A 24,404-nucleotide genomic window follows, 5' to 3' on the forward strand; every position below is an offset into this window, starting at 1 on the left:
AGGTCAAGGGTTTCATAGAAATTATCCTTTATGAATTAAACAATAAAGAAAACTCATGGAAATTGCATTTTGTTGACTTTGTATAAACAGTTAAAAAACCATCTCATTAAGTGTTAGTGGTAATAAAATGCCTCATTAAATGTTTGGGTGAAGTCAGTTTTTATCCTAAGTGGACTCAAAAACTTACTCAGAAACAAAATTTACCACAAAACCTAAATCTAATTTAGATTCCTATAGGATAAATGGTTCTTACATTGAAAGCCTTGATACCTCATTGGTAAGCTTTTAAAATTTAAAATTTTAAAAAATTCCTAAACCACAGGCCAGTTTAGAGTGTCAACTTTCCTGTCTTTCCAAACTTTGCTGCTCCTTGCAATTCATGGCCACAGACCTGCCACTGCAAACTCAGCACTCAGAGAAATTTCCAGACAACTTCTGCTGACCCATCAGAACACAGACAGTGGATTTCTAATGTTAAACCAAGCAGGCAGTGCTCATGGAGTTAAAACCTCTCTTTTAGAAACAGCCTCAAACATATTACTAAAGCCAGCAGTGAGGCACTGCTCTGCCAGATGAAAGACAGTATTTTGACAGTCTGCAAGGATGCTGGCTCGGGGCTGGAAGATGCCTGCATTACAGCATCTTACTAATGTGATTTGGTCAGTATCTGAGGAGGGTTCAGACATAGCGTTATCACTTTGTCACACTTTTGCTTTGATCTGTTAAATAACCTCTCTTCAGTTCTTACAAGGCATAGCAATAAATGCAGATGTTAAACAAGATTCCAGTTTTGTTTAGAAATAAGGAACTGTGAACATATGCGTGTGCACATATATGAAGTAATGAGACCATTCTTCCTCGACAACATTTGTTTAAGCTTAATGTATAACTAAGGTACAACAAAGCAAAAAGAAAAAGAAATCATGCCAGAATTAAAAAACAAAACAAAACAAAACCACCTCAAAAAATGGTATTATGCTTTCATGATGGTTCCAATTAATGCATTCCACTTTGCAGCAGGCTAGGGACATGCAAAAGCTACCACAGATAAGAGTATTTGGCAGCTTGATAGTTTTTTATAATGTGGATATATCCTAATGCACTATAAATTTGTCTTTTTAATTAACCTAAATTAATTTTCTTGAATGTATTAGGATAGACTTTTGGGAATAAGATGTAGGCTACCAGAATCATTTGGGCTTTGCAGAAAATGCTACTCCTGATGTATTTGACAATCCTAACAGATTTTTCTTGCTGTGTTTCTATCTGAATCACTATTTCCTTTCTATTTAGTCTGTTATTTGTATGCTATGTTCATATACATTCTACTGACATAAACTTAATCTCAATCCTCTCTCCATACCTCTGTTACTCTGATCTACAACCCTGTCAAAAGCAATCTTATTCAGGTTGGTGTCATTAAAATGAAAAGACAGTCAGTGAGACTGGCACAAACTGCCTGATCATTTCTGAAGATGTTGTTCAGGATCTGAACTCTGCTTCAGACTGACTAAAGGATTACAGACTTTGATGCATTTGAAAACTGCATATTTTGTATGTAGAGGCTTCTCACAGTCTTCAGTTCCTTGGGCATCATGCTACCATCCTTGATGGATACCTGAGATACAAATGTTTACTGCTCCTCTGCCTTCCTCAGCTCCCTGTTCCCTGTGCTGCCTTCTACATCTCCTGTGCCACGGGTGTCACATCGAGAATGTGCTCTGTCTCTCAGCCATATTCCCACTCTTCCATCTCTTTATCTGGAGAGATGTTAGTGATGGACAAAGTAATCAAAAGGTGCTCTTGTGTTGGAGGTCATTCAAGGCTAGTGTTAAGTAGTATTTTTACTTTAAAATAGCTGAAAGTGGTTAAGAGTACTGTGTTTTCAAACAAATTGCTAGAAATAGCATATTTTGCCTCTTCTCTCCCTCCATTTTCACAGTTTTTATCCAACTGATGAGATTCTGCCACATGGTCTAGACCTGTCCTTAGGTTTTGGGGTTTGCATATACAACATTCACAAGTTATTACATTACAGACAACGAAATGAGGAATGTCATGGAAAAATGATTGACATTTTGCCATCTAGCATTATAAAGAATTTTTGCATGCATTGAAATTACATACCACAGTGACACACATAGAATTCTCATCTGCCATGGCATGATGTGTAGCATTAGCCTAAAATGTCTTGGTGACATTATCAACAAAAAGGTCAAATGACCCAGTCTTGTTGTATGATACACAGGATAAAACATGACAAGGTAAAAGATTTACTTTCACATTTTCTATTAAAAGCATTTTTTCATCTGCCACAGTTCATTTTAATAAAGCATCTGTTTCTAGGAGGTGGTATGTTACTGAGATCTTTTTCTCTCCCTGAAAAACTGGACATTTTGAACTAAAATTGAAAATTAAATGCTTTAAATATTTTATAAACCTTATAAAGGTATAGAATTAACTCCTATATGCTACACAGAGCAGGAACATATGGTGCTACAAGACTTCCTAGACAAGATACACAGGTAAATGGATGGGGTAAATAGCAAAGGAATCTTCTTATCATGACTAGGAACAGAGGAACTGTTCAACACCTACTGGGAACTCCCCTCAGCTGCAGTCGGCATTCAGGAGGCAAACTGAATGAGCTTTAAGCAAGCTATGATGCAAGATGCTTATCATGTTTATTTAACAAAGATTTCTACTCTGAAACACAGCTCCATCACAAGGGCTGACCTCTGCGGCACACCTGATGATGGAATATGGATCAAGAACCTCTGCTTCAGCCCAGAATAACAGAATAAAAAATTGGGAATCCTGCAACTAAACTGAGCTGTGCAATGCTAATGAAAGGAGCAGGGAATATTTGTACAGTTCCTGTGTTACCAACACTTGGCAGGGATAAATGTGCATGAATGCAGAAGTCCTGGCAAAATCCCATAGCCAATGAAAGGAAATTATTTGGCAATTTCCAGAGAGGAACAGGCAAGATTGCTTTAAGTACTTGACATTTATCAGGCAGAAAAAGCATTCGGTGCCTGCTGGGAACATAAAACTCCATGAAAAAGCAAACCGTGCTGACATATTGGTGCTACACATACTGTCGTGTTGTCTGCTCTAAACATGAAGTAATTAAGTGCTTTTCAACATGGATTACTATGTCCTTGGTGCAACTGTCGCCTGTAACTTGCCTTGAGACTCTGCCACTCGTATGTCAGAGCACATGGGACCCAATCCAAAGCTAAATGGAAGAAATGAAATTAAGGACTATTTCTCTCTCTGCCAGGTGCAAGTTCTCTCCAACAGCCATGTCAAAGTGCACCACAAAGCTCTTGTGAGTGCTTCTGTTACAGACACACACAAATGCAAGAGACCGCCAGGTCTGCGAGGAGTTCAGGCAGACCAGAGGTGATCATAAGATACCTCAGCAACTGCGATGTGGCCCTCTGCCCCCACAGGAGCTGCTCTGGCTGCAGCAGCTCGGGGTGCTATGCTAGTGACTCCTTTTTTGCATCAGAACCTCCCAGACTATCACCGTTGATAAACAGGAGGCATGATGATCCTTGCAAACAAAACTTAACTTCATGGAGTTTACGCTGCTCGGGCAGGAACTCTTGGTGTTTAATAGCATCCTACTACCAAGCAATTATCTAGCTCTAATAAACTGCAAGTGAAACAAAACATGCAGGCTGTAATAACCTCAGTTCTCATCTAGAAGCAAGAAGCACAGTGCTTAAAATAGCCTTACAGAAGCCCTACTGAATAAGCAGAATATGACATTTTTGAAATGAGATATTTGTAGTGCAAAGGTTACACATAGCTTTCAGACATGCCCCAATAATCTGCCTTTCATAGTTAATTTTAGAAATACAAAATGCTTCTGGTCATCTTATCCTTCTGAACTATTTTTTTACTCTTTGAGACTGAAATATGAAAATTTGTTATCAGATATAGTTTTTTATTATTTGCTCACTGTATAAGGAATGAGTGAAAACATCCAAACACTAAAATGAATTTTGTAATTTTCTATTGTCCTTTGGGTGTTTACCAGCTATTGCAGTTCAGAGACCAAGACAATTTATTGTGCTGTTCAGTGTAATAAACAGAATAAAAATACGTGTAACAGGAAAATTCCTCCCTTTCAATTTCTACAAAAGGCTATAGCATTCAATTTCTTTCTAAATGAAGGAATGATTTGGGGCCTAATTTTTTTTAAATTCTTGAAAATACCACTTTAAATGCAGAAGGAATTAATCTTGCTGTATTTTGAGAGGTACCGCTAACAAAAAGAGCCTCCAGGAGTGAAAGGAAATATAATTTCTTTGATTAAACCCTGAATGTGCTGGATACTGAATCAAAAATGCACAGATTCTGATTTACATCACATAATTCAACAGAAGCAATCCAGCTCTAGGGTAGCACAGAACCTATATATATATATATACATGTCAATGTGTGTAGAAGTTCAAGATTATGGGTAACCCCACTGGCTTTAATGAAATGAACTGCCTGTTCAAAGTTGCACATGATCTTAAGTGCATTTGTGCACCAGTGCTTATATTGGGTTGGATTTCATTAACTCTGTAGATGAAGTTTGAATATTCTTAGTGAAACTGAATTTAAAAAGGCACAGTCCTCTGAACTGTGCAAAAGATCGACACTCAGGAGACCTGAGTTTAATTCATCTCTTTGTCACAGGCCACAGGGCCTTGCTTGTCATTTTAACCCTTGATACCACTTTTCACCATCTATTTTTTGCCAGTTTAGGCTTGAAGGTATTCTACGCAAGGTTTTTATTTTAATTTATCTGTTTATATCAAACCTTGCACAGTGGTTCCCATCACTGGAAAGCAACAGTAGGAAAAAAAAACAAATTCAAATGTATCAGAGATATGCAATGTTGAACATGCATCCTTTCTTCTCCAAGGAATTTTTGAAGGCAAACGTTTCTCCGCTGTGAACAGGAATAAAATATACACACAAAGATGCATCTTGGCAAATGACTATAGAAACACCATCGGTAGGTTGAAGTAACATCAGAGAATGTGTCTCTCACGAAAAATCCCTGGGTTTCAAAATAGCATTGTCCTCGTGGATACAAGTCCCTGCAGGTTACCTTTTCCTTTTCTAAAAGATGCTAGTAGGAAAAAGCAAAGAGGGAAAGAACATGGAAAGAATGAAAGAACCATCTGATGCATTCAAACAGTTTTGCAAGCAATAGGTGGTTTCAGCACAATGATTTCATGTAGTACATATTTCTTTCCCCTCCTGAATCTATTAGCTCTTACTGGAAATTATTTGGACATTTAAAGAGATAAAACTATAATGAAAAAGAAATTACTAAAAGACAGTGTCATAAAATAATACTGACATGCTACTTGGATGACTCAAGGCTCTGATTAAGGAGACTTCTTCAAAAGTATTCAGGTCCCTTTATTTTGGCTACAACTTCTTTCAGCTTTTAAAACGATTGATTTCTGCTCTAATTCAAAGCAGTGGAAACATAGTGGCTTCAGTAATGATATTCCAGAATTAAACACCAGTGTAACAGGCAGCAGAATTGGGCCCCGCAGTTAAATTTAGTTCTGCACTAATACAACTACTGCAACTAATAGGTAACATTATCGAAGACATGCTGCTGCCAGATTCAGCTTAAGGCTGTGTATCTGGGCCACAAAATGAAATTCTCAGTCCCAGCACCACGGCTCCTTACACGCTGTATATACCAAGGTAGCCGTACCTGCCTGGGATTCACAAAAGTCAGCCCACTGCACTGACTGCCCTGCCACCAGAGCCTCCTCCCAGCACGGCAGGGGCTGCAGGTCCTTTACTCTGCATTATCAAGATGAGGACGGACCCAGAGATGTCAGGACATTTCAAAAATTCTGGAGTATCAGCATGCTGGAGGGAGTCCCTCCCTAAACGGCCACGCTCCAGAGAGGACGGACTTCCAGCTTTTTTCCTCCATTGCCCTCCACTATTCTGTGCATCTGCCTGACACACTGAGCTCTGCTTATTACCCTTTCCCACAGTGAAATGGTCTCTAGAAGCTTTCAGAAAATTACAAAGTGTTTAAGTCTCCTTTTGAATGCCCAGCCTCGTGCTCTTTCATATATTCTGAACTTCACATCCTATTTCTTTTAGAGAGTGAGGAATTGATATCCCTGATTTTTCCAGATAATATTGAATAGACAAAGAAAAAAAGAAAAGAGAGTGTTTAAGAAATAATTACAAATTATTTGCAATCAAGCCTTTTGCACTATTCACAGAAGCTAAAAGTTATTGTCAGTTGGCACAGCCCTGGAAAGGCAGAAAAAGCAAGATTTGGATAAATAAGAAAAGTCAATTTGAATTATCCTCCTTTTACAGGAAAACTGATGAACTGAGTGCAAATGGAGGCAAACAAAAAAAATCTCACAGTATCTTTTTTTAGGTTGCAATGATTTCTGAGTCTCCATTTAGAAAAATATTCTTGAACTAATGTGCCCAGACACAAAGGGCCAGGATCTATGGCATTATATGGGTGTAAGTTACAGCAGTTCCAGTGGAAGCAGGCTCTGAGGAGGGAGCAGTGGGAGGGTAACTGGGGAAGTGGGAACCTGAGTAAAGGATCCTCACACTGCCCACACATGCAACCAATATTGCTGAAGTGCTGGTTTGCTCTGTTACAAATAGCCTGCAGTCTGCATATGTGAAACAGATTTTGTAGCTAGTGCAACAGTAGCAATAAAAAAATCTGTAACTGTATGTAATCTAAAGGAATTCTAGATATAGGAAGGCACTTGGCACAGGAATTTATCAATCGCAAGCACCATTAGATGAATTACATGAAGAGTGTGCAGATAGAACTACTGAATCATGCTTGCAGAGAAATTAATTTACAAAGCACATGTGTGTGTTTGTTGGTGGCTCCAGTGATCTACTGCAGGAATCTCTACAGAGTCGGAGCACTGAAGAGTTAAACGTGGTCACAAAAGAGTATGGAAAACCAGCCACAGATCAGCAGCATGCGTAAAGCCCTTCAGTTGTAAAGCAACATTTATGATATCTTGACTGTCATCTTAGAGATGAAACCTGAACAGCTTTCGCTGTTTTACTATAAATTAACTGTTATCGCTCTATTCTTACAGCTACCCACAAACTGACTGTATTTCATACTGAGAATGATGGGCGACATCAGCCCCCGCCAGCCCCCACCTCACATCTTCGTTGCGGTGCAGCTATTAGAGCCCAGTTCTCATACAGCTGTCATCCTGCGCCAGCTGCCCCCTCTTCCCCTCTGTAGCCACCCATCTTGTATTCCCCAAATATCATGCAGAAGACAGTGGGGCTCTGCATTTTGTGTGACTGAGTTTCTACAGGCTGTGCCACGTGATGACTGCAAGTGCAGCAGCATTTCTGTTGACCTGCAGAAAGAAAAGATCTCTCTTCTGCTCAGAAAGGGATGCTGCTGGGCATGTGTGAAGAACTAAGTCCCACCAACACATGCCTTAGACACCTATGTCATATGAGCTTGGTATGTAGTGGACACCACTATGATACCAGGAAGCTTTTGAGGGCCGAACTGCTTATTCATATATTATCTGCTACCCAAAGGGCAGTGAAGGCCTCTGTGGTATCATTTGGCAATGCTCATATAAATAAAGGCGTACTCTAGTCTGAACCCAACTCCTGGCTCCACAGGAACAACACGGCTATTGATTACTAGCTATCATAGCTGAGGGAGACGATGTGGGAAATCATTTGCTGGACTTTAACTTCTTGGTGAAGGTACAGTACAGAGGCTTTCTGACCCAGTACTCAGGGACACTGAATGAAAGTGATCTCTGCAAGAGTTCCTGACTCTGGGTGATTTCTAAATCCAGTACCTGCACACAAAAAGTGGACTCTGAAATGATTTACTGGGAAAAACAGGAAAGAAGGAAATCAAGCTAGAGAAACAGCAAATGCTTAATGAAACAGTAAGTTTAGCTCATCTACTTAATTTATCTAGAAAAACAGTCCGTATTTGCTGACTTAATTGTTTGGTTCACAAACATCCTGACCAGAACACCAGCAGTGACTATATGCAAAGACTTGAATAATTTGTCCAGAGATAGGAGCCTTCATTTTTTAGATCCACAGTAATTCCTATCTTCTACTTACAAATAAAATAAGTAGGTCAAATCCATTATTTACTTACATAAGTAGCAATCTGTTTGCCAAGCTTTTAAAATAATTGCAGCCCATTAAATCAAGCTGGCAGACCTGCTGAGACGATACTATGTATAATACTGACCTCTTGGAGACGCCAACGCGAAATGTATTGTGTCCAACTATTCCACAGGCACCGCAGCCCCACAAATGCTGCTCTGCTTCCTCAGTGTCTCCCACCAGTGAAAAGGAACCAACAGATTTCACTAATCTCCTCTCCCCCAGAAATTCTGTGGGCTTTGCACAATTCTTTTCCTTGAGGCCACTGTATAAAAAGCCTCTTGCTGCTGCTGAATGACACATCCGCAGGCCCTTCCGCCACGGAGCTCACATTTCAAAACAAACCACAGGGTTGGTCGCAGGGGTCAAATAAGTCACTGCGGCAGGAGCATCGAGAAAGCAAAGAAGCTCCAGTGAACAAGAGTTCATCTGAAGGGGTACTATTGCCTCTACCAGAAGGACACACGGTGACTCTGCAGAAGCAGTTCCTGCAGGTTGTCACTGAGCATCTTCTGGGTGAATGTGATGATAGCTGAAGTGGACAGAGCACTGTCAGGGCAGCTCACAGGCAGGCAGCAGTGCCTGGACGTGTAACAGCTCTGTGGTCAGAGGCTGAGCATTACTGAAATAGTGTAATCGGCTTTCGGAAAAGAGCCTCACAGCTATTCATTTTACTTCAATCTCCATAGGGGTGACTCCTCTCTCCTCCTCAACTCTAAATAAAGGGTTGACAAAATTACAAACAAGCCACACGTTATCAGCTGCCTCCCACTCAGAGCTTCTCTGTGTGCATGGCATCTATCATTTCATCCTGCATTTATTTGCAGAATGGTCTAGTGAAACTAGTAGAGCCTATAATAGTGTTGATCTGTAAGTGTCATGTAGCTGGGACTAATCACCATAAATTCACGTGGTATGGCTGCAGTGTACAGTACCATTTTGACAGTGCTGTATGCAGTTCCAGACAAGCTTTGGGAGAGCCCTCTCCTGTTTCAAATCCCATTGTGCCACCTGAGAAGTGAGACAGAGGATGAAAAGACAAAGATGGAGCTCAGAAAGGAACAGAGGAATTGCTGCCAGAAGCTGTTCCTACCTCACCCACGTCTGCAGAACCTGTTCAGTTCAACTCACAGACAGAACTAGTAGGAAGAAGAGACTTGATTAAAAACTAGCACTGTGTAAAAAAGGGAAAAAAGACCAAGAAGCAGAAGACAGAAGATGGAACAATGAGGAAAAGTGGAGCTCTCTAGCAAAAATATTTGGAAAGCTGACGTAAATGAAAGGCAAGTAAAGCAAGAGCAGTGTTACAGGCTAAAAGATCTTAACCAATATCAAACAAAGAAATAGGCATCAACCACTGGAGTATAACTGGAGAGAGAGAGCTAAGATCATAGTTTGCTTCCAAAAGCTCTTTATGTGAATGAACTGTGTTACTATTTCCCCTTGTCTCTCCTACAGTGTTTGCAGTGAGCACACACACAGCACTTGTTTCTTCTTTTCTCTTTTCTCTCCTCCTTCCTATTTACTTCTAATTTCAACCTACTCAACCTTACAGCACAGCCCTTAAGCCAGGCCTAACGGGTCAACTAAGTGCAGAATGCAGTGGCACAAGTGTAGGGACAAGCCAATGCTGGTTTTGACACTGAAATGCCAGTGACTACTGAAACCATTATCCCAGTCAGCTTTCTCATATAACATATCCTTTCCTCTGCCAAGCAACTTTTAATTGCAAGAAATGTTCCTTCTGATCCTATCCTGCAGCTGTTGAAATTCCCTATGAAGACTAAACTAGCCTCTACTCCCATGGTCACCAAGACATAGGGATGCACCTGCACTTTGCTTTGAGCAGTTGCACCACCACAGGAAACCAGAAGCTATTGATATAACCCAGTGTTTACAGCCTGCTTCATTTTGCTGTTGCTCAGAAGCAAAGCTCTTTGCAGGAGTTCATCCATACCACTGAGGCACAGCCTCTGGTATAGAACAGCCTAAGCCCTGAGGGGGGTTGTAACCTACCATCTCCTGGGACTGTGCTATAAACTGATGGCATTCAGCATTTCACAGAGCTGGACCATAATCGCAGCCCCAACTCTGCCATCCTTATTCACGCACTGCAGCGTCAGTGATACCAACAGGAGGTTGGGAAAGGGAACTTGAGCAGTTGCAGTTCCTATGCTGCCTGAAGTCCCTGTTTCCACAGTGACTGCCCTGAGTTCATAAATGAAACCCTGCCAGATGTGTGGAATTTCACATTAAGCAAGGACAGTCTTGTTCAATTATTCCCTTCTCCACTGAAAAGCCTCTTTCTACAGTGCTGTTCACAAAAGCACTCACACATGTCCCATTAACCCAAGGTTTGACAGATGATCAGAGTATTTCTGCTCAAAGTTGATTGTAAACTACCTCATAAAACACTGAGAGCCAAGTGAAATGCTAAAGGTCATCTGAGCCAGTGGCAGAGCTGTGAAGAGCCCTGTTCCTCTACTTACACCACCGGGAAATGGTTAGTATTATTTACAGAAGTCTCCATTTGGCATAACACTTACTCACATGGAAGCATGTATTTGCAGGACTTGGATCTTATGGCAGTTAGTCACTGCAGATATTTATCCACAACAGCTGTAAAAATTACCTCATCTTTATCAGAAAATAATAGATAATTCAGAACCATAGAATACCTTGAGCTTCTATGCTTCTTTTTTTTTCTTTTTTCCAAAAACTCACAATTAAGAAAATAAACAAGATAGATATATTATCAAGTTTTTGCATCCACACTACTGGTATAGCTTCAAGTTTGTGCTTGGTACATATTTGTATATTTGCCTTTTTTGGTTGTGGTTTGGTTTTGGGTTGTTTTGTGTTTTTTTGTTTGGGTTTTTTTTTTTTTTTCTATTAATCAAAGGGTTATTTACCATCTTATTCACCAAAATCTAAGTATTGAGACACTTCCATTGTCATAAAAAAAAACCTAACCCCATTAAAACTTTCCCAATTGAGGAGATTTGTGGCATCATCACACTGGTCCTAAGGCAAGATTTACAGCCAAGTCATCTTTCAGTGTTCTGCCAAGGGGAAATGGGAGACAGCTCCTTTTGCATTCATGCATGGAAGGGAAAATGCCAGGAATCTTCTCCATCCTACAAAGCACTGTTAGGGCCAACAACCCAAAGGTTATACTTCTCCCAACACAGACTTGAGTTTTTCCAGGCATATTTATGCTCAGATAGTCCTATACTTGCAGTGCTGGTTTTGGTTTACTACTAAGCATAAGAGGAGCTAGAATTACTCACTGGTTACATGCAAGCTGGTTGTGAATTTGAAGGCAGAGTATTATTCATGATTATCTCTGAGAAATGATGGAAAGCATGGCAAATATTATACCACTGCACTGGAAATGGATCTTAAGCTATGCCTCTTGATGTCAAGTACACCATGCTCCAGCTTTTTACTTCCCACCCTGAATCAGCAGCCAGCTGCAAATCACACTGGACTTTGGGGGTATGCGCTTCTTGTTTGACATGTCAGTAGTTCAAAGGTATGGCCATTAAAATTAGCACAAAAATTTGTGTGTGCTTTTGTTTTTGTTCTGTTTGGTTTTGGATTTTTTTTTTTTTTGATTGCTGTTTTTTGGTGGTGGTGGTGTTTTTTTTTTTCCCTTGTGCTTCTGTGAAAAGCCCAGGCTGCTACACTGTGACCTCCAGGCAAGTTGATGGCATTGCACAAAGGAAGCTCTGCTCTGTTGAGCTGTCTGCTCTCTACGTTATCTCAACACAGCACTGTTTGCACACGTACGAATTGAAAAGCATGAAGTGCCACACACAGTTGTAGCATGTCAGGCATATGTTGCTTGATGTCATCCAGCATTAAGCCAAGTGGAAGAGATGAAAGCAGCAAACCAGTGCACCAACCAAGACTACTATATTCAAACAGTCATTAGAAAGTAATTACCAATGAAACAGAGGATAGCCATGACAGGATCTCACCTGAAGCCAGAGTTAAATCTCTTGGGATGTGATTCTGCTAAGCACTGTTTGTTCCCAGTAAAGCCAACATGAGCATAGGCTTCTTGGCCCCCCCCACTATCAACCTCTTGGCAGGAAATGATTTGAGAGCTCAGTCATGCTTCACTCCATAAGGATTTGTCTCATTTGGTTGTTTAAGTGAAAACAGAATTAGGGCACCAGTTAAAAATAAGGTAAGATGAAGAGGTGGAAATCCAATGTATCTGCTGTGGAATAAAAAGTGAAGCTGTTCTGCGTTTTTTTTTCCTTTAATTCCAAATTAGTTTTGCCAGACATCTCTATTATCACAGACCAGCTCTGAGAGTAAACAGAAACTTTAGGACTTCAGTCTGATCCCTCAAGCCCTTACCCATTTGTCTGCAATCTCTTTAACAGACAATGCCAAAGACAGTATGGAAAACAGAAGTGTAATACAAGTATTCCAAAATTGTTATTTTTGTAGTTTCACGGGCATTTCATTTTACTTAACAAATTCTGAAGGGCTGTCAAAATGAGGCAAGATAATTACCTGGATTCCTCCTCCCCTCCTTTCCTGGCCCTGATTTCAGAGCCATTGAATGATGCAAAATAATGCAAGAATCTAAGTGTGTCATAGTATTTCAGCTCACAGGTGGAAATGCTGAGAAGGCCCAGTATTATGGTCCCCTGAGGTATAAACAAAATAAAAAATGAAATACAGTCACAAATATGATGACTTACAGATTTTTCTAGCAGCATTCCAGGCTTGACATACAGTGATGTGATGATAATGAATGGATTTTTTGACACTATAACCTTCCAGTTACATAGGGGCAGCCTACCAAGGTTGCAAATTAACCATGCAGTGGACGAGAGCACCCACATGATAGCTTTCTTCAGAGACTCTTTCTCTTCATTGTGGTCTTTCTTGTAAAGATTATTGATTCAGACACCTCAAGAGCACAGCAGAAATACTTCCAGGCCTGGGTTGGCTCTAAAAGCAGCCTAGTGACTTTCATATGGTGTGAAACCTGTGCTAATACTCTCTCCTAGATCCCAGCTGACTGTGTGAATAAGTGACTCACATTTCTCTGCCTTGTTGGTGTGTCCAGAGGCTACAGACCTCAGGGTGGCAGCAGCCTGGAGAAAGTCTCCTGCTCAGCATTTCTGCATTATATCCAACACAGCTTTAAGGTCCTAAATGGTTTGATAATTCCAGGGCAGAATGGTGTGAATTCACAAATGCAGTTTGGGCCTGGGCTTGCAACCAGGTTTATAAACTCTCCTGAGCCCTGGAGCACTGAGGTGGGTACACAGTGCAGAAAATTCCACATGCTTAGCAGGAATCACAAGTGTTTAGCAGGGCTTACTAGCCTCAGCGTAGGGCAGGCAGTCTCCTCCTGGACTGGCTGCATTTGCAGTCAATCTGGTAAATCAGCACAACACTCCCTGAACTCGCATTATTAAGGCCTTTCCATTATCAAGAGCATCACAGCTTCCAACGCTCACAAGAGCAGAGAGATATCTGCACTGCAGGGGGGCTGCACATTTAATTTTGTGCCTTTTTACACAGGTGCAGTGACTTTCAGCAAATGAGCACTATCCTATTGTGAAAACAGAGACGAGGAATATAGAAAGCAACTTTGTTAAATTAAAAATAATAAAAAAAAAGACACTAAGCACACAGGATAGCTAGCACAACATAGCTAAAGTACCAACTGCCAAGTCCCGGCCACAATGCAATTCCCAAGTGGGTAACTAGATCTTCATGTCTTTTACCACTGCATGGTCTATTTTCTGTTCAATGCTTGCAGCTTCCATTAACGTTAATGAGTATGCATATGTGCCTTGAGGGTAAGAACATACTCCCTCTGTGGCTTCAAAACTTGTTTATAAATCCCTCCAAAAATCACATTATGTTCATTGCTCTGCACAGAAAACTATTATAACAGCTATAAGAACTGCTGCTTTCATTCCTTCCTTCCCCCTTACCCTCTCTTATCTGAAAGACCAGAAAACAGGCCTGAAAAGATGAAGGACTGGAGGAGGTGGTACACACAGGAAAGTAACTCAGCTCTGGGAGCTGCAATCTGAGAATTGACTCGCTGCAGGGAGGGGCAAACTGAAATCTCAGCAAAAGCAAAGAAAACCAAACCTCAAAACACTGAAAAACTACCACCCACCCACCCCCCTCAAAAGCAAAGCCTTTGAAAACCTCTAAGCTATTAAATGCTGGAGAATAGACTGAAATCTATGCCGTGTCCTTCCGGCTAGAGTGCAGGTCAGTGGGAACAAGCTGCTTCAGTAACCAAAGGGGCCAAACACCGAGCAGAGCCACTGCTGGGCAGAGTCCCGCAGCAAAGCCAGGCCAGCGCTGCCTTCCAGCCTTTTAACCGCTGCAGCAGGAAGGAGGCTGCCGAGATGCAGGGCTGAACAAAGGGAAAGCAGTGCTGGGTTTCTAGCAAGGGCTGCATTGCTCTAGTGCTGCTGAAGGCACCGTATCCGTCCCTGTGCGACTTGGACACGCAGGGCAGCTCTCTGGAGTCATGTATGGCAGTTATGAGCCAACTCCACCTCACTTGACTGACAACAGGGCGTGTGTTTTCTGACGTTGGCTTTGACTTTTCCCTCTATCATTGCCAGCTGCCTTCTCCCAGTGTTCACAGTTTCAGCTTAAGCCCTCTCAAGCCTCACAGTCTGCAAGAGATACATTACAGTGTACGAAATATAACAGGTAATGCAGCACTGAGATAAAATTCAGATTAAGGTATGTGAGGGAAAACAGACACTGCTTCACACATGGCTGAATTATAGCGTGAACACTAGCTGCAGCTTTTCATGGGTCAAAATACAGCGTGTGCTTAAAACACAGAGCAGGCTGTAGGAAAGAGGAAAATGAGCTAAAAAGACATACAGTACACAACACGCAAGTACTCGGGCTTCCCAGGCAGTGGCACACAGGGGCTGCAGCTGAGCAGCCCATGCCCTGGGAGGACGCCTCGGGGGCTGCACAGCCCGTTCTGCCGCAGCCACGCAGCCTGCCCCACAGCCCGGCATCGCAGCAGCATCCCGGGCCAGGGGCACGACTGGCCCTTGCTAAGAGGGCACTGCAAGAGCCATCGCAGGAGTCTCAGGCTCGCTGCGCAGGGCTCTGACAGCCTTTGCCGCAGGATGCTTCTCACCAGACCTGCCCGCCCCGCTCCCCTGCCACAGCTCCTGCCCAGCAGCAGGGTGGCGCGGGAGCACCCGTGTCTCAAAGACGTGTCCCTAAAATATTGCATTCTGCTACGTCAGTGCTGGGTTGTCACGTCTGGCAGGAGGGCAAGCAGAGAGCCCAGAAGCAGTAGCATCCTAAAGTGCCCATACCTACACCCACCAGAACTCATCTGTCAGTTCCTTTAGACTTGCTAAGTCTGAATAGGGCTCACTGGTGATATTTCTGCCTTTAGTAGGCATGGATAAAAAGATGCGGGAATAAGATCTGGTTACTGTGGAGGACACTACTTCAAAGTTCACGTTAAATACATTATTCACTAAGGCAGGAAATAAAAGGAAACCAGCACCATGCAAAACCAGCAAAAGTGCTAAATCCCTTTAATCTAAGTTCTGTTTAATGAAAGTAGCAAAAGTTCAAGTTTACAATGCAGAGACACCAGTCCAGCTGACAGAAAACTAGATTTATGGGAAAGACCAGCTGGACTGCCACCCCAGTTACAGTTGTAATTGCTTTTTCTCCAGAGGAGAATTTTCCTTACTACAAGTTGCCCACCTTTAGAGATTGCTGGGCAACAGAGAAAGGCTTCCACTGCATGGGCTTGCAAAGCAGCAAGAAGGATATCTTCTTCCACACACAACACTTAGAAGGAAAGCACTAAACAAATTGAGTGGGTTCGAGAGGTGGGGATTCCTGTACAATTTTCACATATCAGATCTAAACTTCCCATGGGCTCTGGCAGGAGAAGAATTGCAACCATGAATAGCATTTTGAAAATGCTACTCTGAGTTTCAATTTGCCTTCCTGTGCACGTTTGTATGTACATGCAAGCACACACAACTTGCATTTTCATAATACATCAATGTGCATATTATGTATACATAAACTACATTATATTATATATATCTTATGTCCATATATTTATACAACATAGCCATCATCCATATTACCAACAGAATTCAATTCTGAACTTTCAAAATTCAATTCACTTATACCTCTTCATTTATGTTTGCACTGCAGTAGATCTGTAAACCTTTCTTGTGGACATGCAGTTGTCATATCAAAAAACACTGCCTGAGGCTGGTTACATTCACCAATAATAATTTTTTATTAATTAATTTTTCTTTAAGATTGGGTACTGAAAGTGCATCAGTTAATGAAACTCCTGCATCTTCTCAATAAAGAGTCTTTCAGGATCAAGATTAGATATGCCTTCCATGCTGAAATGTTATTTAAAATCATCCTTTTCAGTTCACTTCTCGCTTCCAATGTGTGATGTATGGGGCATAGCTACATTTGTTTGCTGTTCCTACCAGGGTCTGAAAACTCTGCAGAAAAGACAACCCACGTTTTTAAAAACAACTTTCTAGAAATCTGTCATGGAGGAGAAATGCATTGGGTGGAAGGCGTTCAGTGGGTGCATACAAGAAGTAGCTGGAAGAGTAAAAAAGGAATAGTGAAGCATAAGAAGGGACACAAAAGTGTGGAAACACAGCAACAAAATTAAAGTCAAGTTAAGGAGAATAGGCCTTCAGGCTGGAGAGTGCTCTTTCAGGCAGAGCCAAGTTAGACTGGGACGAAACACACAAACTGAAGTGTTATCGCACTGCTGCACAATGAGACAGGATTAATACGTGTCATTGCAACTTAAAAGAAAATTCTCACACTCCCTCAAACTTGAATGCAAGAGCATTTATAGGACAAGTGCACAGAGCCAGTGTGGCTGTTACTGATGCTATTTGTGCTTCAGGAGGAAAAGGTCTTTCCAGCTCATGACCAAATTTCTTCTGCCACTTACTTCTGCAGTAAAGTCAGGTTCATATTCAAAACATAAGATAATGTTAAGGTAGTTATTATGATGGGATAGATTCTGTATTTCGACTTCACCATGATCAGAAAAAAGAATAAAGTTACCACCAGTAACTGTTTTTGTTTGTATAAACTGGATCATTATCAAAAAGCAAAAAGTAAGTATGTTTAATAAAAATGAGTGGTGAGGCGGTCCCTGGTTGCCTAGGAAATGCCTTTTGAAAGTAGCCACAGGGTCAGACAATAGACATTATAGTCTGAATTATTCTGCATTGTCATAGAAAAAAATGAGCTGGGAACAATTTTGTGACAACTTCTTTGTAGAGATTCAACAATAGTTGATGAAGAAACAATAGGGTTTTTCACCATTGTTTTCCATAGTTCCTGAAAAAAGCCGTATCCATTCAGCCCGCAAATACCACAAGTACATGCCAATGTGTGAGAAGAATGCATATATAAATATTGCGGTACAATATGGACAACAGTGACTGAAAGTTAAACCTATGTGTTGTTGTTGAACTTGAGCTTCCAGAGACCTTCCTAGGAGAACATGAATATTGTATCCCATGGACTATCTCACCTGAAATTGGAAAGCTACAGGTTTACAATTTCTTGAGTTCAAAGACTGCTACTAGAATGAAAACTACTAGATATGGAAAAACATAACCACTTGCATATAAAAACCAGACTGAATCAATTCAGAGCTTAAAAGGTTTCTTCAAGCTAGGCTTCATTTCAGATACTATTAGCTGTAGAGCAACAGTAATCATTTCATATTCTGGGACAAAGCTCGTTTAATATTTGTATCAGATCAATACTGTAGATAATGAACTCTGACTTTGATCTGGTCTGCTCATCTTTAGATGTCCTCATCAATGTATGACCACAGTTTTTATATAAACATTCCTATGCTAGCCAGATGATCACTGAACATTCTCTCACCAAAACAAACATGTTGCCTTGGAGTGCCCAGGTGATAACAAAGCCTCTCCTGGTAACAGCAAAGATTTTTAGAAATCCAGCCTGTTCATCCAAACACCATGTGGTACCACCCTTGAGTATATCTCAGACTTTAGAACATGACTGCTCACTTAAAAAAAACCCTCTACAATCTGATCTTGCTTTCCATGTACCAAACTCTTTGGTGAAATGCCTGTAAGGCACATAGAAACAGGGCAAATATTCTGAACACACAAAAACAACAGTATGGTTAAAGGGTTCTGTCAATTCAAAATCCCTCATTGTTGCACTATATATAAACCAGCAGAACGAACATAATACAGGTCATATATTAAGTATCATAGAGATTCTCAATATTTGATGAGGGCATTTAGTCAAACTAAAAGGTAAGGTTTAGGTATTACCTTCTATGCTAGTGATAGAGTATTACTCATTCACCAGTTCTTTCCAGAGATCTTGCTAGGAATATTCAACTCCTGATTATAATACTGAATCTGAGGTGCTCTGCAATACTTAGTACTGTGGTGTAGTAGTACCATTGTCATACAGATTATCCAAAGTGAACACTGCTACAATACCATGCACGCCACTCATAACTGTCATGTGATGGGATATATCAAACTCAACCTGCGCAGTGTGGGAGGAGGCAAAGTGGTACTTGGCCTCGGAAACAGAAACGTCAATCAAATTCAAAATGTGAAATCTGTCAGAAAGGACATGACTACATATTACATCTTCAGTGTCAAATATCAGATGGCAGGAGGAAATGAGGGAAAGGAAGCAAAATTTTCAGAACCTTCCACAATAACAATAATGCTGAAGATCTAGTTTCATGAGGACAAGGACTGCTTAAGTAATCTGCCATAACTTCTGTGGGATTGATAAAATATTTGGATGTATTTCAATTATCATTATTATTATTATTATTGCTACTTTAAGGCTGTTAAAGTCTCTTGCTTCTCAGTAAATGAGGAGAAGGGCTGGGGGATAGATGTAAAACACCTCATTCCTAATCATTCAAAAGATAATGCCAAGGTCAGCTACACTGAAGAGCACAATATACCATGTGGCTCAATGCACACTTGCAGGAATATTCATTAAACAAGTTAGAAAACGTTAGAGCCTATCTTACTGCCCTGTCAGCAAAATAAACTTCATTTAGCCTTGGTAATTCTGGTTGTGCAGACTCTGGAAGAATGATAATATATATTAAAGAATTATTTTAAAATATTTTAAAATATAATATTTTTTAAAAGAAATTTTGAGTAACTTAAGAGCTCCTGCTTTTTGCCTAGGAGTATATCGGACAGAGAAGTTTGTGCCATGCATTCTTTCTTTCTCTTAAACAAAAGACATAATATGAGTTTTTAGATCTCTCTGTCACACAAATCTGAATGGTTTCTATGTAGGCTTTGGTCTAGTACAGTTGTGGTAAACTGCTTTTACTAAGGGCAGCTACTCAGTGCTTGGATTTGTCATGTTAGTCTGTTCAGTGGAGTTGATGTAATGGTCACTGTAAAGGACAAGCTATGGAAGTAATGGTAAATGTCATATGCAAAGTAACTACCAATGACAGCATAAATAAATCTACAAGTTTGTTCAGTGTTTGTGCTCAACCTTGCGATCATAGACATATGTGCTACCAGTTGAATTACACATCCCTTTGCATCTTTGTCTTCACTGATGACTTTTTAAAATCAGATTTGCTTAAAAGGAGTTGTAGCATGAATGTAACTAACGAGTATTTCTGGCCACAACAACAAGCAAAAGGGATATGCACGAAGAGCACAACATACTGCATGGGATGTCAAAACCAGTATGTAACATAGCAGCGGGAACGACCAGCACCAATCAAAGCCATTTGTCCCCAAGGGTTCCTTCTTACAGTTCACACTGTGAAGCAGAGTCACCCTGATCTCTCTTAGCAGGGAGTGCAGCTGGTCCTACTGCAGCATAAAATAAATTTCCAGCACAGAAGAAAGGAAGGAGAACATCCCTATAGCATTAGCTCATCTTTAGTAGTTCAGAGTAAGGAAGTGATATCCTTATTCAACACATTTGTTTATTTTCTTCTGAACGCTGCATTGGCTGAAATGTAACTGGGAGGAATGGGAAGAGAAAATGTAGACTCATTTGCAAGCAGAAGCTTTGGGCCATACATTAGATCATCTCTGGTACAATTTTTACTGTTGGATGATATTTCCTTGCTGTAGAGTTTCAGGGCCATGCAGAATTCTTTTTAATAATTTGTCTTTCACTTTGTTGAGGAGGACCCTTTTCAAAGCTGTGGTTTGCACAGTGCTAGTGATACGGTGACTGGTCCTTGGTTGGTGTGCAGATAACACTGTCCTACATGCCATCTGACAGCAATCTCTTTCTCCCTTCATTTTGAATAAATTCAAGTAATTCCCCAGTATATAACCAGGCCATATAAATGGTACAGTTCTGTGAGAAATGTCAAAGGTTAGTAACTACCCACCGGTCCAAAATTTAGAGATGAGTGATCTAGGATATCTGTGCTGGCACTATTACACAGATGGGAAAACATACAGGTAATTTTTAAATGCAAGATTATCAACTGGATAATCTTAACACTAGGTCATGAAAAACCTCTTTTCCAAAGAATTACATTATTTACCTTCAGTCCTGTCTGGTAGTTTCCCACTTTTGCTTGTTGTTCCAGTGTTGACTGTTTCAGATGAGGTGCTCAGTTTGGTGTTGGGGTCTCGCTTAGGTTTTGGAGGTGGCTGCTTCCGAGAGCTGCTACTTTCATCATCAGTTCCTCCAACAGAATGAAGAGACTGGGATCTCACGGTAAAGCCACTGGAGCAAGGGTGTGGCAGTCTGTCCTGAGGAGCAGGCATTGTCATAAATCCCATGCGGAAATGTTTCCCCACGTAGCTTCCTTCATTTCCTCTCACTACTTCTCCACCTATGCTGTAAGAGAAAATACACATATTAGCAAATTTTCCCCCTTTGTATGAACTGTACCTGGAACCAGGGTCTTGGTTCTGCCTGTGATAAGTAGATTGTAATTTTGAATTTGGAAACAAGCAATGCTCTTTTCTTTCCTTAAAACAAAATGACTACTAGAACAGTCTATTTTTCAACATAAGTTGCCAACAACTGAAATGCAGATATACTGCTATGCACTCACTCAAAATTTTACAAGAAGAAATTGAGAAAAGCTTTTGCTCAGGTTTCATAGAATTGTGACTAAAATTGTCTGTAAAACAAATTTCAAACATCAGAAGTCAGAACTGAGTTTTCAGGGAGACAAGAGACTGCGAGTAGGGCAACGAATACTGCTTTAGAAATGCAACATCATGTATTGATCTGCGCTCCCCTGCATTCATCTTTGACTACAGACACTAATGTACCTTGGGAAACAAGGCTCTTGGGGGCCGAGATTCCCTTCAGATTAAAGAATGGTAAGAAATGTTCTAAAAATGACTTGGATGTAGGAAACTGAACATTAACATCTCATCAAATCCACATGAAGCTGCAACACGAACAGCATCAGACCAGTAAAATACAAGTGCAGGATATGAAAAGGCAATGGGCTGTGGGACACCAGGAAGAAAATAAACTCCAACTATTCAGAAACACAGGTTATAGAAGAAGGAAAGCTCAGCTGAAACAAGTGCCATCATACCAAGTACTACATTGTACTGTGGATGTAAGGACTGAGAACCTGGTATTACTCCTGCGTGCATTTCAGTTCTGAAAAACAGCTCTTATTGATGCTTATAGTGTAACCCTACAGCACATTTCAATTGCAGCAATTCAGTAACTATGCAAAGAAACTCAGCAACACACACAGGTCAACACAGGCCTGTTTGCAAGCAGGTTTGAAATGGTACCACTGTGGGCATGTAGAAATGTCAGTTATGTGAACTGTGAAGTCCTGGAAAGCCCTAATTACCTCCTGTTTCCGCCTGACACAGAGTGAGGCTCTAAGCAGGGTCAGTCTGCTCCTCTTCAAGTTTCTTATTCCATGTTGCCTTGGGCTGGTGCAGTTTATTTGGTGCTGGAACACATTTCCCTCTTTAAAAGGCAAGAACATTTCTCAACAGTTCATGTGAAGAGTGAGTAAGGCCACTTCATTCCCTGATACCATCCCCATCTTCATTGTAGGAAATACACAAGCTGTATCTAATTGTCCTAAAAGCATCAGGTTGGTACCGCGCAACACACAACTCTGTGCATGATAAAGCAGAGCCTTAATTTTCTTACTACTGTCCTTGCATTTTTATTTAATTTCCACTGGTAGAGAGGCCCACTTTCCAAATTGGTAACAGCTGAACAGGTCTAACTGGACACGTGCCGCTCTCCAGGGGCACTGACACCTACCTGCACATCTACACACACGTATGACACGTGCACACACACACGACACATACGCACACAGTGGTCCATGTACATAACCAAGTTATTACTGAATCCTAATTGGCATCAATTCCAGAGGGATTTTCAGCCAGAAAGATCAAAAGGTAGAACACATTAATTTGAAGATTAACAAAAAACCTGTAGCTAATTTAAATGATTAACTATGCCTCTACTAGTCTTTCATAAATCATTCTGAAAATAATATAATTCTCTGACACTAGACTACAAAAAGGGCCTGTCACATTACTTAAAGAAGATTATTATCCAAACATGCTGAAGAATGCAGGTTGGGAGTCTCTTTCCTTCCTTAAGTCCATTTGATAAATCACATTTAACAAACAAAATTTCAGTTCGCCACATCTCTGACGTTAAAATTCTTATCAGGTTACACTATTTAATTAGTGTATTTATCTTACTGCTGTGTGTAGATGTTTAAACCACACGCTATAGGGCAGATTCTGTTCTGGATGGACTTGCACAAACACCACTGAGGTGATAGGTTTCACCCTTTTCCTAAGAATACACAGAACTGCGTTTATACAAAGCATGTTTGGTTTGGTTTTTTTTTTTTGCCAGAAATAAAGATTTTCAAAATATAAGTCAACTATCTCATGAAAAAAAAACAAAAAACAAAAAACAAAAAACAATTAAATCATGTCCTTTCTTTTTCATTCCCTTCACATGATTTTTTCATTCTTTACTGAATTCCTTTCAACATCACAGATGAAAACCTGTCTCACCTGCTTCCTGTGCTTACTCCAGAATAAAGAGCCTATGGCCAGGTCAGTGAGAGGTTGCAAGGTATAGACCTTGCTGTTCAGCTTCATGGCTGAAGTAGATCTGGTCTTGCTTTTCTACATTGTCTGCTTAGCTACTAGACAAAACCAGCAGGACACCATTTCCCTCTTTTCAGCCCCGTTTAAAAGAGAGTCCATTTCTCTTTGAGCATAAGAGCCAGCCTTCAGCTGGTGGTTAGGTAGGTGCTGTAAACCCCAAGCTGAAGACAACTAGCTTCTAATGCTTGGTCCTGGAGCTTGCTCATCGACCAGGATCACCAAAGGCTTAGGTTTGTTACTCACACTGGTAGTGATTCCCAAGTGTTGGGCAGCGGGTGTTTCCTAGCATAGCTTGCCAAAGTCACATCTCAGTAATTCAGACTGAAATCCACCATGGTGCAAAGACGAAGGAGTCACTCCGGACTCATACCCAGAGCACAAGTACAAAAGCAGGACAGCAGATTTCAAATATGGCATCCCCTACCCTCAGGCAGCAGCATAGTGCAGCTCTGTTTGGCCTTGTGCAATGCAGCTTTGCACTGCACAGTGCTGCTGATGTTACATCCCGAAACCAGACAGAATTAAAGGATTTATTTATATACTCCTCCTGCTTGCAACCACGGGAGTTGACTGAGACTGGTATATGTCCCACTGCAGCACAACAGATTGAGAAATATTTACATGCACCTTGCTGCATAAATGACTACAGAGACAGAGAGGGAAAATAATTGTGTAGAACTCAGTCCATTATTTCTGACAGGAAAGAGCCTGTGCTCCTCATTGTACTGATAATGAGTTCTATCTAATTTCAAAATTGTATTATGTGAGTTGCTGAAAGTATTACACAGCTTACTAATATATATGGAAATACAGATTTGGATTATTCCTCTGGGAAGTTTCAACTTGAACTTGGCCAGGTTCAACTGCTTCTCTGACAAAGAATTATGTACAGTGTTCAAATAACAGTTAAAAACACAAAACATTTGTCTACAAAGAGAGACAGGAGTTATATAATAACAAAATTAATCATATGATCACTCACATTACACACTCGCAGCAAAACTGACTTTGTCCTGAAAATGC

At 40.8% G+C, this 24,404-nt stretch overlaps 1 protein-coding gene across 7 annotated transcripts in view; it reads right to left on the reverse strand.

Moving 5' to 3' along the window:
- NYAP2 (neuronal tyrosine-phosphorylated phosphoinositide-3-kinase adaptor 2) overlaps positions 1-24,404 on the reverse strand; it is a 146,092-nt gene that overhangs the window by 59,454 nt on the left and 62,234 nt on the right. For all 7 annotated transcript variants that reach the window (XM_033005443.2, XM_033005442.2, XM_033005445.2 and 4 more), the window contains one exon: positions 20,795-21,093. In XM_033005443.2, coding sequence (XP_032861334.2) covers positions 20,795-21,093 — 299 coding nt within the window. The remainder of the gene's footprint in view (positions 1-20,794; positions 21,094-24,404) is intronic.

This window comes from Tyto alba, unplaced genomic scaffold (genome assembly GCF_018691265.1).
Source record: "Tyto alba isolate M040663 unplaced genomic scaffold, T.alba_DEE_v4.0 Super-Scaffold_10, whole genome shotgun sequence".
NCBI classification, from domain to species: Eukaryota; Metazoa; Chordata; class Aves; order Strigiformes; family Tytonidae; genus Tyto; species Tyto alba.